This window comes from Pyrgilauda ruficollis, unplaced genomic scaffold, assembly GCF_017590135.1.
Source record: "Pyrgilauda ruficollis isolate IOZ18807 unplaced genomic scaffold, ASM1759013v1 scaffold25, whole genome shotgun sequence".
Classification (NCBI taxonomy): Eukaryota; Metazoa; Chordata; class Aves; order Passeriformes; family Passeridae; genus Pyrgilauda; species Pyrgilauda ruficollis.
Genome location: NW_024523822.1, coordinates 10,430,387 through 10,453,455, shown reverse-complemented (window position 1 = coordinate 10,453,455; position 23,069 = coordinate 10,430,387). Strand labels below are relative to the sequence as shown.

The following is a 23,069-nucleotide window of genomic DNA, read 5'->3' as shown; positions in this document are numbered from 1 at the left end:
AATTTCTTAAACATCTTACATATAATCACTGTACCAGAGGGGCACTGAGGTATACCATGTTCTGGGTCAACTCGTAACAGTCTTTAAATTGGTATAAAAGGAATTAGTGTTTTCTTCATACATTTAAGGTTCTTGTTCCCAGACATAGTACACTGACCTTGCAGTGCTGGTAGAACAACTGATATCACATGCATGAAAATCTGTGTGACATGGCAAATCTTAAATACTACAAAACTTTGAAGGATTAAGAGTTGTGGGGTTTTTTGCTTAGTGAAGTACTTTACATTTTAGATTTACTGCCTGTGTTCAAAGGAGCTTATGTATCAAAGTAACTCTTTCCTCCTGAAATTTCTCAAATATTTTACTAAAAATTTGTTGTAAAGGTTAAAAGAAAATGATGAATAAAGGAGGGGAGAAATGCACACAAGTACAATTTGATGTGTCGCATCATGTACCAGGACTACCACCTGCCAGCAAATATGTTGGCTTTACCAGACTTCTTTTACTTCAGAGAGTACAAAGTAGTGTGGTGTTTGGAGGGATAATTTTTTTGGTCTCTTACTCTTGATGAGCACATGGGTCTTGTTCATCTTTGCAAGTCGACGTCGTTTTAATGAGCACTGGGGGGAGTTACTCTGGAAGGTAGCTGGGTCCCTGCTGTATCTGAACTGTCTTTCTGGATAAAGGGTATAGGCTGCAATTTTTCTGAAATAGATGGGTATAGTCTCCTGGATGTCTTTATTTGCACAGCATTTACTTACAAATATTGCTCCAGAAGGAGATGGGGAAAGAGACCTTTCTTGAAAATTAAATAGCACTTGATGGAAAATACAAAGTCTACCATCTGACATGCATAAGGTTTCTCAAAACTGACAGTATAAGTCTCTGCTTGTTTCTTAACTTTCTAGTACATCTAATTGTTCCTGGTAAACTAAAACTGCTTGGGTGGGGGTATTTTTTATTGTATGGTAACTTTCTCTTTAGTTTTTCTCTTTAATTTATGATAAAACTTATGTAGGACCTTTCATGTTTAATATTAATTAAAAGAACTTCAGGTTTGTTCATTCTGTTCTGTAAAAAGGTATCTGAAGAATTTTTACAAATTTTATCTTGGAAATTAGCTTATTCATTATGTTTAATTTTAGGAAATGGTGCTCTTGCAGAACATTCTGAAAATGTGCATATTTCAGGAGTGTCAACGGGTAAGTCATTTTTTGTAATGTTTAAATTTCATGCATGACTTAAATAGTAAATATTGAAAGCCACCTGGTATCTTATGAAGAGATATTTGGCTATAAAAATTATTACTGCCTTTTGCAGCATGTAATAAGGAATGAAGCAACTGGAACATGGAAAAATTCTCATAAGATAAAACTGATACCTGCATGCTCATGAACAGATTATGCCTTTCTAAGTGGACTGCTTAATTATTTTTCCGTACAAACATTGAACTAAGAGAAAAGTTGGTTTAAGTTGAATTGATATTTTCTTTCCACAGTGAAGTTTTTGTGAAATGAAATTTACTGAAATGTAATTTTGGACACTGCTACTATCAAATAACATAAATCCAAGGGTTATGCATTTCACCTGATTAGATTTAACTGAAACAACTGTACACTTGACTGCACAGTTTCCTTAATACAAGAAAAAAAATTTAGAACTCATGAAACTGAGAAACTGATGAGATGCTGGGAGAATGTGGGGTATAAAAGCAGCACACACTGCTCAAAGGTTTTTATGTTCCCTTCCAATAAGTCAGTTTTAGGCCTCCTCTGGGCAGCAGCCGCAGTCGGGTCTGTTGTGTGTTAGTGGTGGGACTGTGTGGCCATTGAGGCGTTGGTGTGCAGTCTTTGTTCTTCAGATGCTGTGCTGGGTCAGCAGCTGCTGGGCATGGTTTATGATACAGATACCCACAGTATGTGCAAACAGGGAGATAAAGGCTCCTCAGCAGGTAGCAGAATACAAGCCTGATTCTTTACCTAGGAAATCTGCCTCTAATCCCTAGAATTCAAACTGATTTTCACACCTCCTTCTCCTAAAATAGGAGTCAAAATGCAAAGTTGTCCTTTTTGAGAGCAGCTTGTACATCTCACTGTAGTTATCCTTGCAGTATTGCTTTAAACATTATGTTGCTACTTATGCTTGTATGGTTTAGTTTTTGGATAAATTTATGGTCAGTGGGTGGTCTCTGTCACACCTACTGCTTTCTATTTCCCTTTTACTGTTTGCCACTCAAGGACTGTTAAAAGTCTGTTTATAGAAGATCTTCCTTACCCATTCTTGTGGTGCATCATGAAGAATGCGGTTGCTTTTTAATAGTACTGGTGCACCAAGTATCATATGTACTACATTTATGGCACACTGTAAATAATAAATGTCTACATAGCTACTTGCCCCTCTTGGAACAATTATTGCTGGAATTGGAATGGATGAGAGACACTAAGTCAACCTAACATCTCCTATGCAGCTTTCAGAGTATGTTTTAACAACCCCTCACACCTTTGTTGACTGCAAGTCACGATACAGGCAGAAAAGCATCTGCTGAGCAGGGGGTGAATGGAATTTTTGACTCTGCTTCCAGTACTTTGGCCAGCATGTTTGAATAGGCAGTGCCAAGAAGAGCAGAACACCACGTACTTTGTACGCAAGATAACAGCAGCTGGTAGATAGAACTTTAACTACTGAGAAGAAACATCCATTTAGAAATAAATAATAATAACAACAACAAAGGAAAAAAAAAAGAAAAAAAAAAGCCAAACCAAAACAAAAAAAGTATCTCTGATGTTCTTGTGTTTTTAAATAGCTTTCAAGATGGGAAAAAATTAATTAAATACTGTACTCCTAAGTTTGTTTCTTAATACAAAGTACAAGTTCTTCATTGGGGAATTTCGAGGTAAAGGGGAAGGGGTGATCTGTTATGGGCAACCTAAAGAAAGCGTGTAGACTGACCCAGTAGCATTTTCCTTACTGCTCTTTGTATGTACATCTTAAATTTAAGTGCATAGCCCAAGTATAAAAGATGGTGATTTATGAATTTTTTTTTTAGTTCCTTTTAAATAAATTGGGTCTCCCAAATATATTTTCTAACTTGCAGGTTATATGTTTCATCAAGCATACTTGGACAACTTTATATTTAGCAGAACAATTTTAAGTAGAGTTTCTGTAAAATAGAACAAAAGACATCTGGCTTTTAATCTTTCTAAATCCAACTTTCAATTGGTGTTGAAACCGAGCAAGCGATTGTCTTGGACAGTTGTACAGAGACGGGATGTAAAATGAAATTTTTGTCTTGATGGTAGATTTCCTGTCATGCTGCTGCTGTAAGACTACGTGACCTACCTTACTAAATTACGTTTTAATCGCACAGACCTCTGTGACCTTTGGTATTTATGCTTCTGCTGTATACTATATTGCCAAGTTACAGGTACCCCTCTAATACATGAGCATGCTTTTTCTGCCAGCAGCAATTAGTGGAATGTTGTCTCTTTGCATATAATCTATCACTACACAAGAAGTATGCCTTTAAAATCTGAAGAGTTCAGAAATATTTTCTGGTGTGTCTTTGAGGTATGTTGAGCCATAATTGTCACAATTGCAAAACCAATTCCCCATGTCCCCAACCCCTCACTCTGCATTTTAAAGAACTGCAGCAAAGGGCATTTTAAATTAAAGCCTCTTGGCTTGACCTGGAGGCAAAGATTCCCATGCCTTCTTCCCCTGTAGTTCTCCACATAAGACTTTCAGTGGCTCCTGAGAGTTACAATGCAATAATTATCCTCCCTGTTCACGGTTTAGACTTTATCACAACATTATTCTCTTTTTACTCTAAGCTGTTTTAAACACCTTCAGATCATTTATCCAGCTGCATTCATGTCCTTACCATGTCCAATATAATGCATACCTTATCATCCTGTGGTTCACACTGAAAGCTAATTCTTTTATCTTTTCAACTAATCTCCTGGCATTACTGTGAAGATAAATCCCTAATCTCCCTCTCCCTGCTTTTCTGAAGTGACTTTTTTCCTTGACATGTTGTTCACTCTTACTACAGGTACTATACTTCTCAAGATCTTGCTACAGAATTTTTGCATAAGTTTCTTAATTATTTTCTAATTACAACTTTCTAGTTGAATTTGGTACAGTAAACTTTTAATTAACTCTCTTGTTTACCAGTCAACATCCTGTAGTTTATTATAATGCTCTGTAGTCTGGGATGGTGAAGAAATTTCAGGAAGAAGGAAATAAGAAAAATTGTGTCTGTTTTTAAAAAGTCTACAGGAAAATCCATATACATCAGAAAATTATGTGCAAGCTCTTTTGACCATTATTTTACACTGTAATATGTGAAACATCCTCAGTCCTAATTGCAGTATTGCAATTTACTGAACAGTTATATCACAGTAAAAAACAGAATTGGAAATAGATTTTTAATAGAATAAAGGTTATCAAAGGGAAGAGTTTGAAACAGGTAGGAGATGGATGAGCAGAATTTTGCCAGAGAATATTAGGGCATTGAAGGGAATGTAAGCAGACACAGCATTCATGTAGAAATGGTTGTGCAAGAGAAATTTGATCCCCACTCCAAATATTACAGCCACCAGCATGAGATTTGAAAACATCTTGGGCATGCATCACTGGGTGTCTTCGCTTCTCTACAATGCAGCCTTCTCAATTTCATTTGTGCTTCTGCCTTGATCGCAGATTCATTTCCTTTTATCCTGACTCGTCTAATTTTCATTCTGCTGTTCTCTTTTGTATTTTTAATACTTTAAATAAATTATTCTAAACCTAATCAGTTTTCCTGTAGTTTTATGTTGTTTCAGACACAACTGACCTGTATGACAAATGCTTGTAGGGCTGCTAGCAATTGAGATTAAAAGTCCAAATTTTCCTCAGCTTAAAGTAAGGATGTTCGCCTCTATTGATGCATTTCTGTTTTACATGCTGCCAGTTGGATTTTTTTTTAATCCCATATCCTTCATGATGTTGCTTACATTCTGCATGTTTACAATATGTGAATTATAGTCTATTATAGTGTAGGAGAAACATCCTTGTTAGGCTGAGGGTCAGGAACTGATTTTAAAGGCTTGCTATTGTCTTTACAAAGTATGTTCCCTTTAAAGCTGTTCTATTTCAAAAGGTTATCCTTGATCTTAAAAATTTATCTGAGAAATTATTCTCTCTAAAAAAGACTGCACTTCTGAAGTGTAGCTTCTGCACTGTTATCTTGACCTTTATACACTTTTTAAGCAAACAGATTTCTGTTGTCTCCTGAGTAATAAGAGATTTTTAGTGCATGAATGTATGTCAAGTATGCAAATGTGTTTAGCTTGCGTAGCCAACTTGAAGTTAAGAAAGCTGTAATTTGCTTTTCAAGTCCATTCCCTTTTTTCTGAACCCCCACTTTGTCACATGAATACTTTCTTCAGTGTTTTCTCCTCTACAGCATTTGTACAGTTTTGTTCACCCTGTATTACTGTGCCTGTGGTGATTCTTGCTTCCTCGTGCCCTCCATAGTCTGCTTCTCTCTCCCCATTTTGGATGCTGTTGCAAATGATCATCTTTTGCTCTCAGCTCTGTAGTGTGAGCTTTACTGGAAACAGAGAAAAAGACATCTTAATAAAAGCATGTAGAAATTACAGGGATAACGTTGGTTCTGCAAAGGTTAAAAAAATCCTGAGTTTGTGTAAAACTGGAAGCTTTCATGTGCTCTGAAAGTATTACCTGGGTTATACAGGTTTTTTTGTGGAATTTCTTCCATTCCACTTGTGTACAAATGTGTTACTGTTTGTACTGCTGTAGGGTTTAGCATTTTAATGTTTTTGGAGGTGAACTCTGTAAAACTGAATGAGCCCATGTTGAATGGATTTTTTTAAATGTATTTTAGTGCAAAGTTTCCTTTGTCAGGTAAACTTAATAGCTTCTTTAGAGGTTCTCAGTTACAAAATTTTTTCTGTCAGTTTGGAAATATCTGATAGCAGGTGTATGTTGTAGTGTAAATTTTACCTCTAGGCAACTTTTTTGAAGTTGGGGACTATTTCAGTAGTAACCAAGTAGTATGTGGAATTGTTGCCAGCATTTGCAAGCTTGGTACAAAATGTATTGTACATTATACTTTTTTGCATGTTTCTGTTCTGTATGTTTTTTTGTTTTAGTTAAAAATGCTATTTTACTTTTACAACTGAATAACCCGCTTTTCTTTCAAGTCCTTACATTTATTGCTTGAACAAATGTTAAGTATCAAAAGATCACTTACACAGGAGCTGTGTTCCAAATTATCATGGTGTTAGAGCACCACCTATAGGGTTTGCTCAAAAATTAAAAAGAAAGTGAATGATTGCATATTCAAATGAAATAATATATTTCTGTATTTTGTGACTTTCATCCTGAGATTTTAGGGCAGCTCCTGTGTCCTACAGTTAAGGTATGTTAATACTTAACTGTGAAGCATGACTAAAGCTCTAAGAACATGTGAAAAACAATTTAAAGCATTGTTCTCTTACAGATATACAGGAAAATAGAAAATTTCCTGAGTTTTATTTTTGCTGTGGTATTTAAGTTAATATAGAAAATTCAGACATAAGCCAGCATTTTTGTCTTTTAGTCCTTCTAAAATATATTTTAAAGTGTATTTGTTATTCCATATAGAAATACTTTGAGGTAATAATAATTTAAGATTATAACTTTTTATAATTTCAGGTCCCCATAGTATTGCAAAATTATTTTTAAAACTTGGTTTTGTATACAAATAGAAAAAAGTAACCTGTCCACAAATTACATTACTGCAACTTTTCCACTGTTATAAATGCAGTTCATTCTTCATCATGTTTGTTTATTCATCAGTTCTGATTGGCTATTTTAATCAAATAGGAATTCTAAAAGGTTTTGGTGATCAGACAATAATGGAAGTGCTTCCTTATTTGTAATAGTTCTTGTGTTCAGGCTACTGTGTGTAACTTACTGGGCTACCAGTAACTTTGACAGCTTGGCAGATTTTGGACTATCAGTGATAAAATTGAAAAATAAAAACACAGAGGGCAGTTATTTTTAATGTGTTTTCTCACCTCTGAGACTTCGTCGTAATTTGAAGCTCTGCAGTGAGAGTATTCTAGCCTTTCTGTTCATGTGAAGGTCGTGTATATGCTGTATGACACGTGTTGGATATGAGGCTGCTAAGAGAGGGGCAAAACAGGAAAAAAATCCACAAAGTGTAAGTACATATGAAATAAGAAGAATTAAATACAATCAGAAGAATTAAGAACATTCCAGCTGTGGAAGGAACAGCAGCTGAGTTAAGGCCAGTGCAGAAAGCTACACCTATAATAGAGTACAAATGACTGAGTTACTTCAGTTGCATATAATTAGACCTATAAATGTAGACTTTATAGTCCATTATCAGACATGTAGTTATGCAGGTCTCTCTGCTGCAGTAAGTGCTCTTTTCCTTTCAAGCATTTGGAATCATGTGTATGGAGATCATTTCCATGCCAAGAACTGGAAGGGAGAAGGTATTTAATTGATGGTCAAACACTGGGTCTGCCTAAGACAGAAAATTTCAGCTGCTTGATTATTTGTTCCATTGCAAACTCCTTTAGAAGTTGGGAGGTTTTTAACTGGTATGTCATCTAACTCACTCTGTTCTCCCTGATTAGCTGATGATTGGTTGGGTGGGGTTTTTTGTCCTACTGGCTTTTTAAAAAAATGGAATTAATCAAGTTGTTTTCAATATATATGTCTTTCTTAGCTTGTGGAGATATTCCAGAACAAATTCGATCACCAAGCGGGACGATCACCAGTCCAGGGTGGCCCTCTGAGTATCCTGCCCGAATTAACTGTAGCTGGTACATCCATGCCAACCCAGGGGAGATCATTACTATAAGGTAACAGTGCTCCTGTAATATCCATGTGAATGGAGGAAATACGAACCAGACATTTTTAGCTGCCAGTTGTACACATACCAGTTTTCTCTTCCTTCCCATAAGTGCAGGAAGACAGTTCTGTCTGGTTTTTGCCTTACCTTTTATCTGATTTGCTTGCACACAGTCATGTAGCATTTGTTTTTAGCTGGACAATTAGTGACTAGAAAAAATTTCAGTGTGCTCATTTATTTAAATTTTTTCAGTGTGTCTGAAACACAGGAATCTTTAATTAAAAAGTATGTAAGTAAATGTGACTAAATGCTGTAATGCTTCATTGCTGTGGGGTCTCTTTGTGTGCTTAAAAATGTCAGGAACAAATAGCAAGTCAATAGATAGCAGCTTAGGAAAGGCTGAGTTTTAATACAGGGAGCTCCTCACAGTTTCACATATCTTGTAACTTTTCTAAAGTAGTAATGTAAAAAACTTGTTGATTCAAGTTCTCATCAGTTCATTTCTGACTACTGATTTCTTTTAGCATCAACATGCAAATTAGTACTGCTTCATAGACTTGATTATAAAACTGCATTACCTGCAGATTTTTTTTCAGTTTCCAGTTCAGACTTGCTGACCTGAGAAACTGCTCTTCAGTATGAAGTATTTGCTTTGACATCAGTTACTTGTTTAAATTCTGCCTCTTAATTTAAACAGTCTTTCTACTAAATATTTGACTGGCATAAATGCAATGTAAAGTAGGTAAAACTGTTCAGCTACTAGAATGCTTTCTAAACTTTTCATACTGTTTATTTTTAATAAAACTCCTTTTTTCTTTCATGTTGTTTTCTTCTACTCATACATACCACATTTCAGTTCTGGTAGTGCTCTGTTGTCTGTACAGACTGTTTTGCACAGTCTCCCCCTCACGTGTTGTTACCATGGCAGCTTGTCTTGACCGAGTGCAGCCACACCATGGCAGTCCATGACATAATGCTGGGGTAGCTGAGTAGTGCAACTGGGAGAAAGTCTTATCTGAAAACATAATTTTGAACAATTAGCTGTAATTATAATACCAAATCATGTTACTGTCATAAGTGTAGCATTAGCTAAAATTCTGGTAAAATTTGAGTTAAAATCACTTAGTAGTGTATGAAAGTCATTAAGTGAGACACATAAGGACAATTTCGTTACCAGAATTTTAGATTAAGAAAGTGTGTGGTTTTTGTAGCAAAATTGCATTTCTTTAATTGGTGGATGCAATATTTTGTTTGACAGAATAGATCCCTGCTGTCCTCGTAATATAAAAGTATCAGCACAAGGTTAAACCCTGTTTCTGCAAGGGTAAAGAGAAGTTACTCTTTTTATTTCAGAAGTAGTATTATTTCAAAAAGAACTTCAAGCTAATTTTCATGCATAGTAATTCAGCATCTTGTTTGTGTAATATTCAGTTCAGTAGCAATTTTGACCTTTTCTCTTTTTCAGCTTTCAAGATTTTGATGTTCAGGGATCCCGACGATGCAGCTCAGATTGGTTAACAATTGGAAGCTACAAGAACATTGAAGGCTATAGAGCATGTGGCTCTTCCATTCCCTCACCATACATCTCTTCACAGGATCATGTTTGGATAAGGTTTCATTCAGATGATAGCATCTCCAGAAAAGGCTTCAGATTAGCCTACTTTGCTGGTATGTTTCAAATGATACTTAGTATAATTTTATGGTTTCACTTTTTGTTTCCTGTTTCAAGAATTACTTCCTTCTAACAAGGTGCAGTACTGACTAAAGGTCTTTCCTGTAGTCACCTCAAGGTCTATTGAAATCAGAGAACATACAGATTAGATAATCCCATGCACAATCTGAATATTCGAAGTGGGGGTAACAATAAGCAGATGGAATTATATTTGGGAAGAAAAGGTTAGCCAGTAGTAGTAAGCACCTGGAAGTTCTTTAAATATAGTAAGATTTGAAATGTTTTCATCAGACTAAAATGAATTTGTTGAAGTAGTTGGGTAAACTTCTGAATATTATAAATACAGTTAGAGAGGAAATAAATTGCAGGGATTTTTTTTGTTTGTTTGTTTGGTTTTTGGGGTTTTTTTTTACATTTCTCACAGAATTTGCATAATTTTTCCCATCTCCCGAAGGTGTACTATCTTTTAAAAAAACAAATCTAAAAAAATGCCCCCGCATTAATAGATTATTCCAGCCAAGTGCAGACATGGTTCTGTACATGCAAAATTTTTCTTGTGTAATTACAGGATGTGATAAGAACTAGTTATCAGTAGTGATAGTTTGAGACTGTTTTATGAGCCATTCTTGTTCTATTAGAGGTTGCCAAGAGAGAGGAGGGAGCCAGTTGTGGGTCAAGACTAGTTCTGAACCCTTCCTGGCTTTAAGAGACATTACAGTTTTGTGTAATAGCATGATCATGGTGTTCTTCTACATCATGATTATCCCAAATACTGGATTAGATTTTTCTTGGTTTTCACAATGATTTCATGTTACCTTGCTCCCCCCGACTGTGCCTGTATCCACTCACTGGCCTGCTCCAGATTTCTGTGCACGCTGACTTTTGACTCCTCCATAAAACAATTCATACTTGTAAACATATCCAGTGCTACCCAGCTTCTAAACTGTTCTAACAAGATTCAGTAAATCTACCCCTGATCTCCTCTAGGCTAAGCTCCTGGTTTTTACTCTGCACTCTTCTTAACTTGTAGCTTCCTCCACTATGTCAGTCTCTCACAAACAGGTTTCCAAGCAGGTTTATCCCTCTCTGTCACCTGTTCTAAAGTCTACAAAAAAGCTCCTGCTGTGGTTCAGCTCCTTGCACCTTAGCAGGTCTTGGGGAAGTAATGCAGCCTTGCATTTGATACTGGCCCAGCTTTCAGGGGAGTGTTCTACCTGAGTTTTGTGCACTGTCTCACCAAAAACATGTCAGGGAGCAGGGAAGAAGCCATTGGCTAGTCAGTCATCCTGTGCTGCCAGTTCTGCCAACAGCCCAGGTGAACACTGCTACCTGTGTCAGGCATCAGCTTCTGCCCTTTTCACCTCCCTCTTGAAGTAGATGCAGAGAAAAGGCAGCATTCCTTCCTGAGGTGTTTTGAGAAGGAAAGACACCTTGGATAAAAGTGTGGAATGGGTAGGGTAGGTAAGCCATGGGCTTTGTAGAATTTTTCCTCTTCCTCTTTCCAAATCCTTTCCTCTCTTTTTCTCTGATCTTAAGAGAATTTCATTATGTAATCCTTCTTGGAAGAAGCTCTAACGTTTTCAGTAACAAGCATTTTTTTCTGTTAATTGATTTCTTCTATTTTGTGTTGTAGATTAGAGTGCTTAAGACTTTATGTTTATAAATGTCTTTAAAAAAAATTTTTTTTAGGAGATTTGTTCATTTTTTTAACAAACAAGCCTTACTGAAACTTTGGCTTGAGTTTGCACCCTGTGTTTGATACAATAGTTAGGAAGCATTTCACAATTGAAGTGTAAGTGTAGTGTTTCAGTGATCAGAGCGGTCTTTTGATGTTTTAAACTAACCTGTATATAGGTGAAGAATTGACAGTTGCTTTAAATCTGCTAATCATCTGGTCATTTCTGCTTTTGAGTGTCAAAAAGGCTTCTAAAATGCTAATGCATATGCTATGCATTCAACTGTGCCATTATGTTTGGTTTCTTCTCATCAGCATCATGCAGTAGCGCTCAGAGTAACACCTCAATAGATTAGTTAATTCAGTGGTTTTAAGGCTACTCTCAAAGTTGGCAAGTCATCGTAGAAAAAGGTGAAAAACCAGTAATACATTAGTTACTTGAATGCAATTTAGGCCTGTCTGTGCTGGAATGATAGAAACACTGCAGATTCCAAGCACAAAAGTGACCATTAGGGAGCCCCACGTTTAAAATCTGATGTGTAAGATAGGTCTTTTAAATTGTTTGAATTAATTCTTGTTTAAAGAAAATAATAGGCAAATATTCATATTTAACTCAAAACAAACCAGTAATAGGAAAGAAAAAAGCTTTACAGGTAGGAAGGGTGCTGGAATAGAAAATAAATTTTGGGCCACTTTTATTTATCTTTCTTCCCCTTGTCTTCCTCCAACTACTTATTTATCAACCTTTTAAATTACGGGAGTTGAAATGGGACAGAGTTCCTGATGGTGATGTAGAGTGGAAAATAAAATTACTAAAAGCACAGAGGTCAATGGCCACTGTGAATGCAGGGAAGAATTGTGTTAGTCCTTTGGCTACAACTGTATATGGGTGGTGCTAATGACTTTGTGCTATCCTGAAGTCTTTTGTGGTACAGCTCCCAAAGGTAGTCTTATTTAGTACATCTCTTATCATTTTAAGACTAATTTTTGATTCATAGGTAGATTTTCTTAATGTAAGGATTACAGGATTGGTGATGAAAAATGCTAAATCAGGATCAAATATCCCCAGTCTTTTTTGGGATGTTTAAAAGCTTGTTGAAGGAATAGCTAGGGTTGAAATTGTATCCTGTTTTGTTACTGCAATATTCCCATCCCAATATTTATAACTCCATGTTACAGCTTTCTTCTCAACTTCCTCCAGGTTCTGCAATGGACTGAGGTAGATTATAATCAGTACGTGAACAGGTTCAATGATGCATATTCTCCTACCTCTTATTCTTCTACCTCCTACCTGCTATTCTTTTGCCTCCACCTATGGAACTTATTCATTCAATTTAGGTAGGACTAGTCTAGCAGTTCAGTTTACGGGTTTTAAATTCAAGGCCAAGGTTCCAACTTTGTCATACTAATATTGTCAACCATATGTATGTCTGAGTGTACTATAAATACTTACATATCTGTAACAGAACAAGAAGATGGTATCATTTATATTGCATCTGTTTGGATTTTTTTCTGTGAAATGAACATAGTCAGAAAATTAGTCACTGACAGCACATACATTTTGCTCTCCTTTCATTTTTCAGTCTCTGAAAGCAGATTTGTAGACTTAAACATTCTTCAGCAGTACATATAACATTTATCACTCTTGATTTAATTTTTTTCTGCATTCACTTTTTAAAAGCCTTAGCATTTATGAAGTTTAAAAATTGTGTTGTACTTTTCCAAAGAAAAATTATTTTAAGTTATTTATTTTCAGTGCTTTCTAAGAGATATTAAAGTAGAAAAAAAGGAGAACAAAATTATGATATTACTTGACCTATCACAGCAGATTAGCTCCAGCAAGAAAAATTCAAGCTAGCTGTGAAAACTTCTATCATTTTGTATAGTGCAGCTCTGGAACTTTAAAAATAGTTGATTGGAGAAGGCCCTGAAAAGCCTAATCGAACACCAGTTGGCTCTGTTTTGAGCAGATGATTTTATTAGATGGCCTCCATTCCAATCTGAATTGTTCTCTTGTAAAAAAAGATAAAACATTCTTCTCCTGGGAGCATTAGGATTTCAATGAATTCATCATGCTATCTTTCCTGTTTCCTTATTAAACTTCAAGTATAGTGTTCCTTAGAATGAATGTATATTTGTCTAGTTTATTTTCTGAATTACTGTTGTGTAGGACCATCTGCATTGCAGCCTTGTTTTTAATACTTTGACCATGACAGTTTGTTTTATAGCAAATTTTACAGTCTGTACTGTGGTTTGTAGAAATAACAGTGATTGAAAATTATATAGCAGTGTTTGACTCAGCTGAATTGTTGAAGAACTGAAATAACTTGGATCCAAGGTATGCTTCTGTGTTCAGCATGGCTGGAACTTCAATAAGTAAAGGCAAGCATGTGTTTCTGCATTTGCTGCACTCTCATCTTAGTTTCTGCAGGAGAGACAGGAGCAAACAGTGTGAAAAGGAGAGGACAGAGGTTTCTTTTTGTGGTTGGTGGTAATATGTAATCTTAAGCTTTCAGCTTCTCTCTTGCCTTAGATCCTTTGGTACAAAGTAGGAACCTCCAAAAGAGAAGAGAGTCTGACTGCTTTTCGGAGAAAGAATTTGAGGAGATAACCAGTACTGTAGCACAAAATGTTTCTGTATTTTGAGTGATAGATGAGAGAGTGTTTTTCTAACTTATTTTTAGCATATTTGAAGTCAGATTTCTCAATAGCTATAAATAAGCATTGTTTTCTTGCTTGGGTTAAAGTTATTTGACTGAAATCAGCTAAGGATAAGATTCATGCTGCTGTGTTGATGGAGTTTTGACTTGAAAAACCTGTTTTGTCTTGAAATTTGCTGAAAGTTGCCATGGTTTAAAGACACTTCATTTGCTTTGCCCTTCTGAAGTACCTGGTGCAGCAAATAAAAACAACACAAACTATGAAGTGCTAAACTCTAAGAAAACTTTTTTTTTGAACTTTCAGGGAAATCTGATGAACCAAGTTGTGATTGTGACCAGTTTCATTGTGCTAATGGGAAGTGTATTCCAGAAAGTTGGAAATGTAACAATATGGATGAATGTGGAGACAACTCGGACGAAGAAATCTGTGCCAAAGCTAATCCTCCAACAGCATCTTCCTTTCAGCCTTGTGCAGCCGATCAGTTCCAGTGTCTGTCCCGCTTCACCAAGCTTTACACTTGCCTTCCAGAATCTTTAAAATGTGATGGTAACATTGATTGTCTTGACCTGGGAGATGAAATAGACTGTGATGTGCCAACATGTGGACAGTGGTTAAAATACTTCTATGGTACTTTCAGTTCTCCCAACTATCCTGACTTCTACCCACCTGGCAGCAACTGCACCTGGCTGATAGACACTGGTGACCATCGCAAAGTAATCTTGCGATTCACCGATTTTAAACTTGATGGTACAGGTTATGGAGACTATGTGAAAATATATGATGGATTAGAGGAGAATCCACGGAGGCTGTTGCGTGTACTGACAGCATTTGACTCTCATGCTCCGCTCACAGTTGTTTCATCCTCAGGACAGATAAGAGTGCATTTTTGTGCTGATAAAGTAAATGCCGCAAGAGGGTTCAATGCAACGTATCAAGTTGATGGCTTCTGTTTGCCCTGGGAAATCCCCTGCGGTGGAAATTGGGGGTGCTACACAGAGCAGCAACGCTGCGATGGCTACTGGCACTGTCCAAATGGAAGGGATGAAACCAACTGCACCATGTGCCAAAGAGATGAGTTTCCCTGCTCTCGAAATGGTGTTTGCTACCCTCGTTCAGATCGCTGCAACTACCAGAATCATTGCCCTAATGGTTCAGATGAAAAGAATTGTTTCTTCTGTCAGCCAGGCAATTTTCACTGTAAAAATAACCGTTGTGTGTTTGAGAGCTGGGTTTGTGATTCTCAAGATGACTGTGGCGATGGCAGTGACGAAGAGAATTGCCCAGTCATTGTGCCCACTAGAGTGATAACTGCAGCTGTCATTGGGAGTCTTATTTGTGGATTGCTGCTTGTCATTGCACTGGGATGTACTTGTAAATTGTACTCACTCAGGATGTTTGAGCGAAGGTAAGTAGAACTCAACTTCATGAAAATGTTTTGGTCCTTTCTGTTCTTTGTACTTGAAGTAGTTTTATTCCCATACGGTTATTGTTGCACATGATTTGTAGAGACATTGCTCCTTTTTCTTTGATAGTAAAAAGAGGTTAGTTAATCATAGACTTTATCAGGTTGGAAGGGACCATAAGGAATATCAAGTCCAACTCCCTACTTCTTGCAGGACATTTGAAGCTAAACCTTGCTAAGACCTATGGCTGATCATTGTCCCTATGCTCCTTGAACTCTGAAGGCTGGGTGCTGTGACCCAGTTTCCTGGGAAGCCTGTTCCAGGGACTGACTACTCTTCCAGTGAGGAAAAAGGGATAGAAGTGTTCTGATCACTTCACTATAGAGGGTTAAAGCTTTCAGATGGTGTTACCAAAAAGGAAGTGTGGGAAAACTGTAGTTAATTAATTTGCAATTTATATCACCGTTCATTATATAACAGCATGTTTCTTCTCTTGTAGGCTAGTTCATATCAGGATTACATATCCTTCAATCTTTTACAATAATATAAGAGTTACTTGTGGTACTTTTTATATTTATTTAGCCCACGGGTTTGGGCTGGTTTGTTTGTTTTAAAAAAATTTATTGTTGGGTTGGTTTTTTTGCTTTCATTTCAGCTGGACAGACTCACAGGAATTACTATATTCTTTGCCAATTAAATTTGAATTAAATTAGCTGAACTTCCTCTTCTGAAATTTTTTATTTTAGATTATAATAGTCTGGTGTGCTTTCATTCTTAGGTGTGTATATATACATATATATATATATATCAGTGTCTTACGTATTTTGAAATTTCTTTTCTCTTTGGAAGATCATTTGAAACTCATTTGTCAAGGGTTGAGGCTGAACTGTTAAGAAGAGAAGCTCCTCCATCCTATGGACAATTAATTGCCCAGGGTTTAATTCCACCAGTTGAAGATTTCCCTGTTTGTTCCCCCAATCAGGTAAGATTTCAAAACAGCAGGCAGACCCCTTAAATTTTAAGGAGACTGAAATAAAGATATTTTTTTCATTCTGCTTCTTTTTCCTCTCTAGCCTTTCCTTTTTCTTCTTTCAAGTCAATAGTGTTATACAAGTGATACAGCCTTTGAACAAAATCATGATATAGTAACACCACATTTTCTTTTGCAGGCTTTCTTTTATAGAAAGCCTACTATAGAACTCCCTCTTGCATGAAAAGTAATAGATTGGTAGATCTAATTGTATGTTCTGTATTACTGTTGTGAAAGTAAAGATTGCAAGATGGCACTTTGCAGTTTGGGAAAGAAGACCTAGCCTTCTAATGCAGAATGGTAGTTCACAAGCACAGTGTGTAGATATGTTCATGCCTGCTGTGTATAACAAGATGATGGGGAAAGACAGGCTGTCATATCATATAAAATTATCAGGAATGAGTAATACAGCAAAAGCTAGTAAATGGCAGTCAGTGGTTTCTAGTCACCCAGATTCAGAGGTGGATGCTTAGTGCATTTCTTACGTGCTTGATGAATGAGTTTCTCTCAAAAAAACTTTTCAAGTAGTAAAAAATGTCTTTCAGTTATAAAGCTCTTGTGAGAAATAGAAGTCTTAGTCTGGGAATCCTGGTGTGCTCTATTAGAGTTGGCATTAATTGTATTGCAGTTAATACAGCAAAGTTTATGGTAAGAAAAAATTGCATGACTATCACATGTTCTTTCATGCTCACATGTTCACAAGCAGCTGGGATCTGCCACAAAAGATTAGAGGAAAAGAGGAAAATAAATTGCAATTTGCATGAGAAGCTTTAAAAAAACATTGTAAAGATTTTTTTTGATAGCTAAATTAGCGTTGAACTTCATTAATAAATTTAATAATTGTCTATAGTGAACACTGTAGAATCCCTTGTCCTTTTTCAGTGGGTTACTGTGATTATGATAATGATCAGTATGGTTCTGTTTCAAACCAATTCTGTACTTTCACAAATTTGTCTTGCTGTCCTCTTAGCCAGAAAAATTAACCTTCACTGGTTTATGATGGATCTTTGTTCACAAGTCTGTTGAGGTAGGGTTAGCTTGAGAAAGTCTCTGGGGACAATGCAGTTGTCATGCCCAGATGTGTGAGTCCTCTAGTACAGGTAACGTGGAACAAACCAATGCTTCCTGAAGAAACACTGTCTGAAGGATGGTGGAAGAGAGATGAAGGTGACAGCATGAGAACACTAAATTTCAGGTTTTATAAATTAAGGGAAATACATATGTTAAGGGTTTAATCAGGGAATGGCTCTTCCGAAGAATATTCTAGTTTTTTTGCCATAGTCTTAAGGAAAAGTTGTGAATATGGGCTTTATCCTCTAATTAAACACATTTGTGAATATTTTTAGAATGATGGGCTCCTGGATCTACCCTATTTGAGAAGGGAGCTACTTAGCTGAGGCAGTGTTTTCTCAAAGTTTGAGATAGGGATCTCCAAGACAAAGGAGTTTGAGTTCTTATGTTTATGTTACCTTACAGTTGAAAAATTATACAGTATTTTAAACAGGAAAATTCAGGCATGCATTCTTCTGTAGCTGGATAGCTCGAAAATGTATACTGAATTTGGGAAATTTATAGTTTAGAGCACATAAGATAATTTTATTTAAACAGAAGCATTTTGAAACTGGAATTAACTGATTATATCAGAAAGGGCGGGGGGAAATCAAACTATAAGCCTCTGCTGGAGAAGATACTTAATTTAGTCCCTTTGAGGCAGCCCTGTGGTAGTGGATAAAGAAGGTGGCCACCTTTGTTAAATCTTTCTGGAAGACTTTGTTTACAAATCCTAAACATCTTGAGACATGTTTCTATGTGCTGTAGTCTTAAAATCTACAGTGACTTTTTGGTAAGGCTGTTTGTAACAGATTTTGTATGCCTGCTCTACTGGCTCTGTGGTTGTACTTTTCTTTAGTCTGTGTTCCATATCCAGACTATACTGCCTTGCTTTCACATTGTCTTTATTTAGAGATCCTTTATTAGGGCAGAAATATAACTTGTATTGAGGTCCTTGCTCTTTTATTGCCTTTGCATATGTATTTCCACTTAATTTGCTTGTTTATAATGTTTCTTCCTCTAGAGCACCTAAACTTTTGTCATGCCTACTTTTTTCTTTTAAATAGCCTTTGCTACACATACCAGATCCTTATTAAGAATGTTGCAACATTTTCTAATATTTAAGATTCTACATTTAACTTTGTTAAATGCTGTTTTGCGCAATAGTTAATAGTTATACCAGTAGACTGTCAATGGCTGATTGTTGTTTGTCTTCTTATTTAGGCTTCAGTTCTGGAAAACCTCAGGCTGGCAGTACGATCTCAGCTTGGATTTACCTCAATCAGACTTCCTATTGCTGGCAGATCAAGTAACATTTGGAATCGAATTTTTAATTTTGCAAGGTCACGTCATTCTGGATCGTTGGCATTGGTCTCAGCAGATGGAGATGATGTTGCCAGCCAAAGTACTAGTAGAGAAGGTGAAAGAAATAATACTCACAGAAGTTTGTTTTCAGTTGAATCTGATGATACAGACACAGAAAATGAAAGAAGAGACACAGCAGGAGCAGTTGGTGGTGTTGCTGCCACCTTGCCTCAAAAAGTCCCTCCTGCAACAGCAATAGAAGCAACAGTGGGAGCATGTGGGAGTTCCTCTGCTCAGAGCAGCAGTAGCAGCACCACGGATGGTGGAAGAGAAGTGACAAGTGTAGAGCCCCCAAGCACAAGTCCCGCACGCCACCAGCTCTCGAGCGCACTAAGCCGTATGACTCAAGGCTTACGCTGGGTACGCTTTACTTTAGGGAGATCAAGCTCAGTGAATCAGAACCAAAGTCCTTTGAGACAGCTTGATAATGGGGTAAGTGGAAGAGAAGAGGATGATGATGTTGAAATGTTAATTCCAGTCTCTGATGTAGCATCAGACTTTGACATGAATGACTGTTCAAGACCTCTACTTGATCTCAGCTCAGATCAAGCACCAGGGCTTAGACAGCCTTACAGTACAACACATCACAGTGTAAGGTCATGCAGTCGAGATGGCCCCTGTGAGAGCTGTGGCATCGTACACACTGCCCAGATCCCCGACACTTGCTTAGAGGCAACAGTGAAAAACGAAACTAGTGACGATGAGGCATTATTACTCTGCTAGGTACGGATTGTTTAGGAAAGATTGTGTACAAGTTGGAGCAATATCTGTCATTGTTTTGTACTTCATGGTTAAAATTAGTTTTTAGTTTTAAAAAATCCAGGACAACATTATGTTAAAGCTATTTTAGCCTGTGTGGTTGATTAAACTTCTCTTATACTGGATGACATTATGGAACTATAAGAGGGAACATTTTAATGGCTCTGAATACACAGTGTGTGTGTGTATCCAGTATAATTGGATTACTCTTTAAACTGAAGTTTTCCTCATTAGTTTCAAATTTAGTTTATCCTGGTACTATAGTTCGAACCTGAAACATGGCTGCTCAAGACGTAGTGGCTGCCTGTTTAACCCCATATTAACAGGTGAATTTGTACAGAATTATTTTCCTTTAGGAATTGACTCTGTTGTATTATTGCCAACATACTTGTAACTTAATATACTAAATATGGTAAGGATTGTTAATGTAAAATATGTACTTTTCTTTGAGTTTATTCAACACTTTGTCTAAATATTCTTGAATTTCATCACAATGTGAACTTACTTAAAGGGAGGAGAAACTTTCTCCAGGAGCATTCTTTTTCTTTCAGAAGTACAAAATGCAATGATATATGAAATTTAGGCATAGTAGGTAAACTGATGGCAAAAGCTTTTTTAGCACTGACTTTCCTAAACTGCAATCTAATATGGTACAAGCCAAACAGTATGTAAAATCCCCAGTCATTAGTCTTTTTGATTTGAAGTAAAAAAGGGCCGAAGATATTACAATATGTGTTAGTTCTTTAAACATCCGATATGTACAAATACACTACAGAATAAGTTCCAACTGGTAATAGATCTTTCCCTAATACTGTAGGGTATAAAGCTTGTTTGGACTCAAGGGATTTGCACTAAAATCATATTAAGGTCTCTAATGAGCTTAGTGCACAAGCACTATCACTTTAAGTACTATTATTGTCTAATATTGCAATGGCTATATATTTCCATGGCTCTTTTCTTGGGGTGTTGCGTTTTTGTTGCAATTGAATTTGCTTTACTAATTCCCTATTTATTCATTGTATTTAAAACTGGTTTATTCAGTTGCAGACTGGTTGTTTAAAAAAAACCAAAAGAAAACCCTTTTAGTGTATTTTTTTATGATATTACATGTTGGAGCAAAACAGATCAGTGAGGAAAAAAGCTCATAACTTCCAATTTTTTGATAAGAAGGTTAATATGTGGCTACTAGTGTGACAACAAGAAACTACACCTTTTAAAAACAAAACTGTCAACTACTGTTTTATTTATTCTTTGCCAGTCTGTTTTTAGTAGGCTTAAAGATCCAGTATGAAATGTATTTGTGTGTGATTGTATGCTATTTATTAAATTTTAAATACTTTGTTGAATGTCATTTTAAAGCATGTTTAAAGTCTTGTGCATTTCTGTCGTGTTATGCTGTCGGGCAGAACTGACTAAAATTTTAATATGTATCAAAATTAAATTGAATTTTTGTTATGTTTTTGAGGTACTTTTAAAGATAAATCCAAGGTCTGTCTGGCTTTTTATTTTTTTAAAATCCTCATCTCTGAAGTACAAATCACATGCAGAAGGAACAAACAATTGAATAGATTCCAAAGTGTATATATCTTCTCCCTCTTCTCTTCATTCACAGACACTGGGATGAGAGAAAAAAACTATTTTACCATCTGGTTGATTTTTTTCATGAGAGTTAGCAGGTAAATTCTGAGTTCAGGATGCAATTACATAGATTTGTGCTTTTGAGGAACCTTATGTGCAATACAGTTGTAAAAGATTTTATTATAACGACCCATGCGGTTTCAAGTGTCAGAACAGATCGCAACACACTGGTACCAGATCAGGTACAAGTTGGCCCATAATTACACATACTCAAGTAAAAGTCATCAATGGCCATTTTTATTCACATTGAATAATATCTAAATCTGTGGTAATCTCTAGTCTGATTTCAGTAGCATTGCTTATAGAGCAGGCAGCTTTGCAATAGGAACATGGTAACACACCCTGAAGTATATGTGAACAGTATGTCCTGGTATAAAATACTGGGTTTTTAAACCTTCCTAATTAATTGTCATTAGCAAGTGGTTGTGGAAATGCTTCTCCCTGAGGCAGATAAATTTTAAAGAAAGAGTCTTCACAGAATACCTTCAGTGTTTAACACACATAGTGATCTAAATTTGTTCCATTAGATGCCCCAAATAGCATGTACCTATGGACTCCATATTGCAGATGTAAAAAGAACACAATGTTTAATTTGTTTTAAAGGACAAATGCTACACATTTAACTGAGAAGTTGGATTTGATTGATAATTTGGAAAATTGTAAATAAAATTCATATTTGTATGAGGTGAATTTGTTGCAGTGATTTTTTCTTCTTAGTGACATTGAAAGGAGCGATTGATTTTTCCTTGGAGTAATGTGTGAGTGATTGGTTGCGTTTGTTTTGTTTGGTTTTATTGAGGGTTCCAATAAGACATTATTACCCTGTTTCTTTTTATGCTGGAGAGCTTGAATTAGTATTTTGTTTAATTGATTCTTGATTTAGCTGTGCTACAATACTTGGGCAGTTTGAAAAAATGTCAGAAATATTTACTGTGGAATTATCTTGTTTTCTGTAATAAATCACTTTCATCTGCCAGCTTTGAAGAATCTAGGTTATTGTGAGGCAAGTTTTTTCCTCATGTAAAGTTATTTAAACATGGAAAGAGTTTGTCACCTTTCTTTTTCACATTCCACACTTTTTTTGTCATTTGAAACATTATGGAGGGCTGTCTGAGCTTCAGATGGTGCAAGGACTTGTTTTGTTTCCAAAGTTCATTTTCAGTACAAGTTCAGCAAGTGTTGCTGATAACTCTTCTTTCAAAACAGGTTCCTGGAGCAGATGCTGGAATTAGTTACTGTATTATGTGTTCACTTTCTGTCTGAATGTCAAAGCATGAACTTGTGCCAAAGCTTGGATTCAGTCCAGGGAAATCAAGTTCAGGTTGGGACACAAATACTGTTTCAGTGAAGTTTATATATTAAATACTCACTGCAGATCAAATGATGGCTTTTTCTGTTGGGATGAGGTTTTGCTTCCTTTCTGAAAAGTTGAGTGTTTTATTCTCCTGTTTTGGGAAATACACCTTTCATGGGGGCACTGGCACAGTCTCCAGATACTCAACTGTGACGGTTGTCCTGAGGAAGTGCTGCACATTCCCCATAAGTCTTGGTTTAAGTCAAAAGTTTTCATCTTCCTCCAGTTGTGATGAAACTTTCTGTGAAGTGTTTTTTCAGTTTATGGGTTTTTTTGACTTTATCTCTTTTCTTCCTCCCTTGTGAGTTTTTGAGAATAAACAGTTGGTAACTGAATTCCTCCAGGACATCAGCTACAAGTCAGTTGCCCAGAATGGGGTGTGTTCTGAAAGGACAAGGGAGAAGACTGTCTTGTCCCTTTGCCAAGTCACCAAAAGTATATAGAGGTAAGCAGACTGATAGTTAAAACTTTTACCCTTCAATCCTCCACTGGGATTTTACTGTTGTATTTAGCTTTTACTTCATCCAAATAAATTAAAGTCCATAATTATTGGACTTGATACAGAGAAGTTTTATAGCACAACATTCATGTC

General features: G+C 36.3%; 1 protein-coding gene across 1 annotated transcript in view; it reads left to right on the top strand.

Annotated features, from left to right (window-relative positions):
- LRP12 (LDL receptor related protein 12) overlaps positions 1-21,813 on the top strand; it is a 49,760-nt gene extending 27,947 nt beyond the window's left edge. Inside the window, exons 2-7 of the mRNA XM_041470594.1 lie at positions 1,146-1,202; positions 7,745-7,880; positions 9,336-9,538; positions 14,182-15,283; positions 16,131-16,263; positions 18,586-21,813. Of these exons, the coding sequence (XP_041326528.1) occupies positions 1,146-1,202; positions 7,745-7,880; positions 9,336-9,538; positions 14,182-15,283; positions 16,131-16,263; positions 18,586-19,449 (2,495 nt within the window). The 3' untranslated portion in view covers positions 19,450-21,813. The remainder of the gene's footprint in view (positions 1-1,145; positions 1,203-7,744; positions 7,881-9,335; positions 9,539-14,181; positions 15,284-16,130; positions 16,264-18,585) is intronic.
- Positions 21,814-23,069: the final 1,256 nt, after the last annotated feature.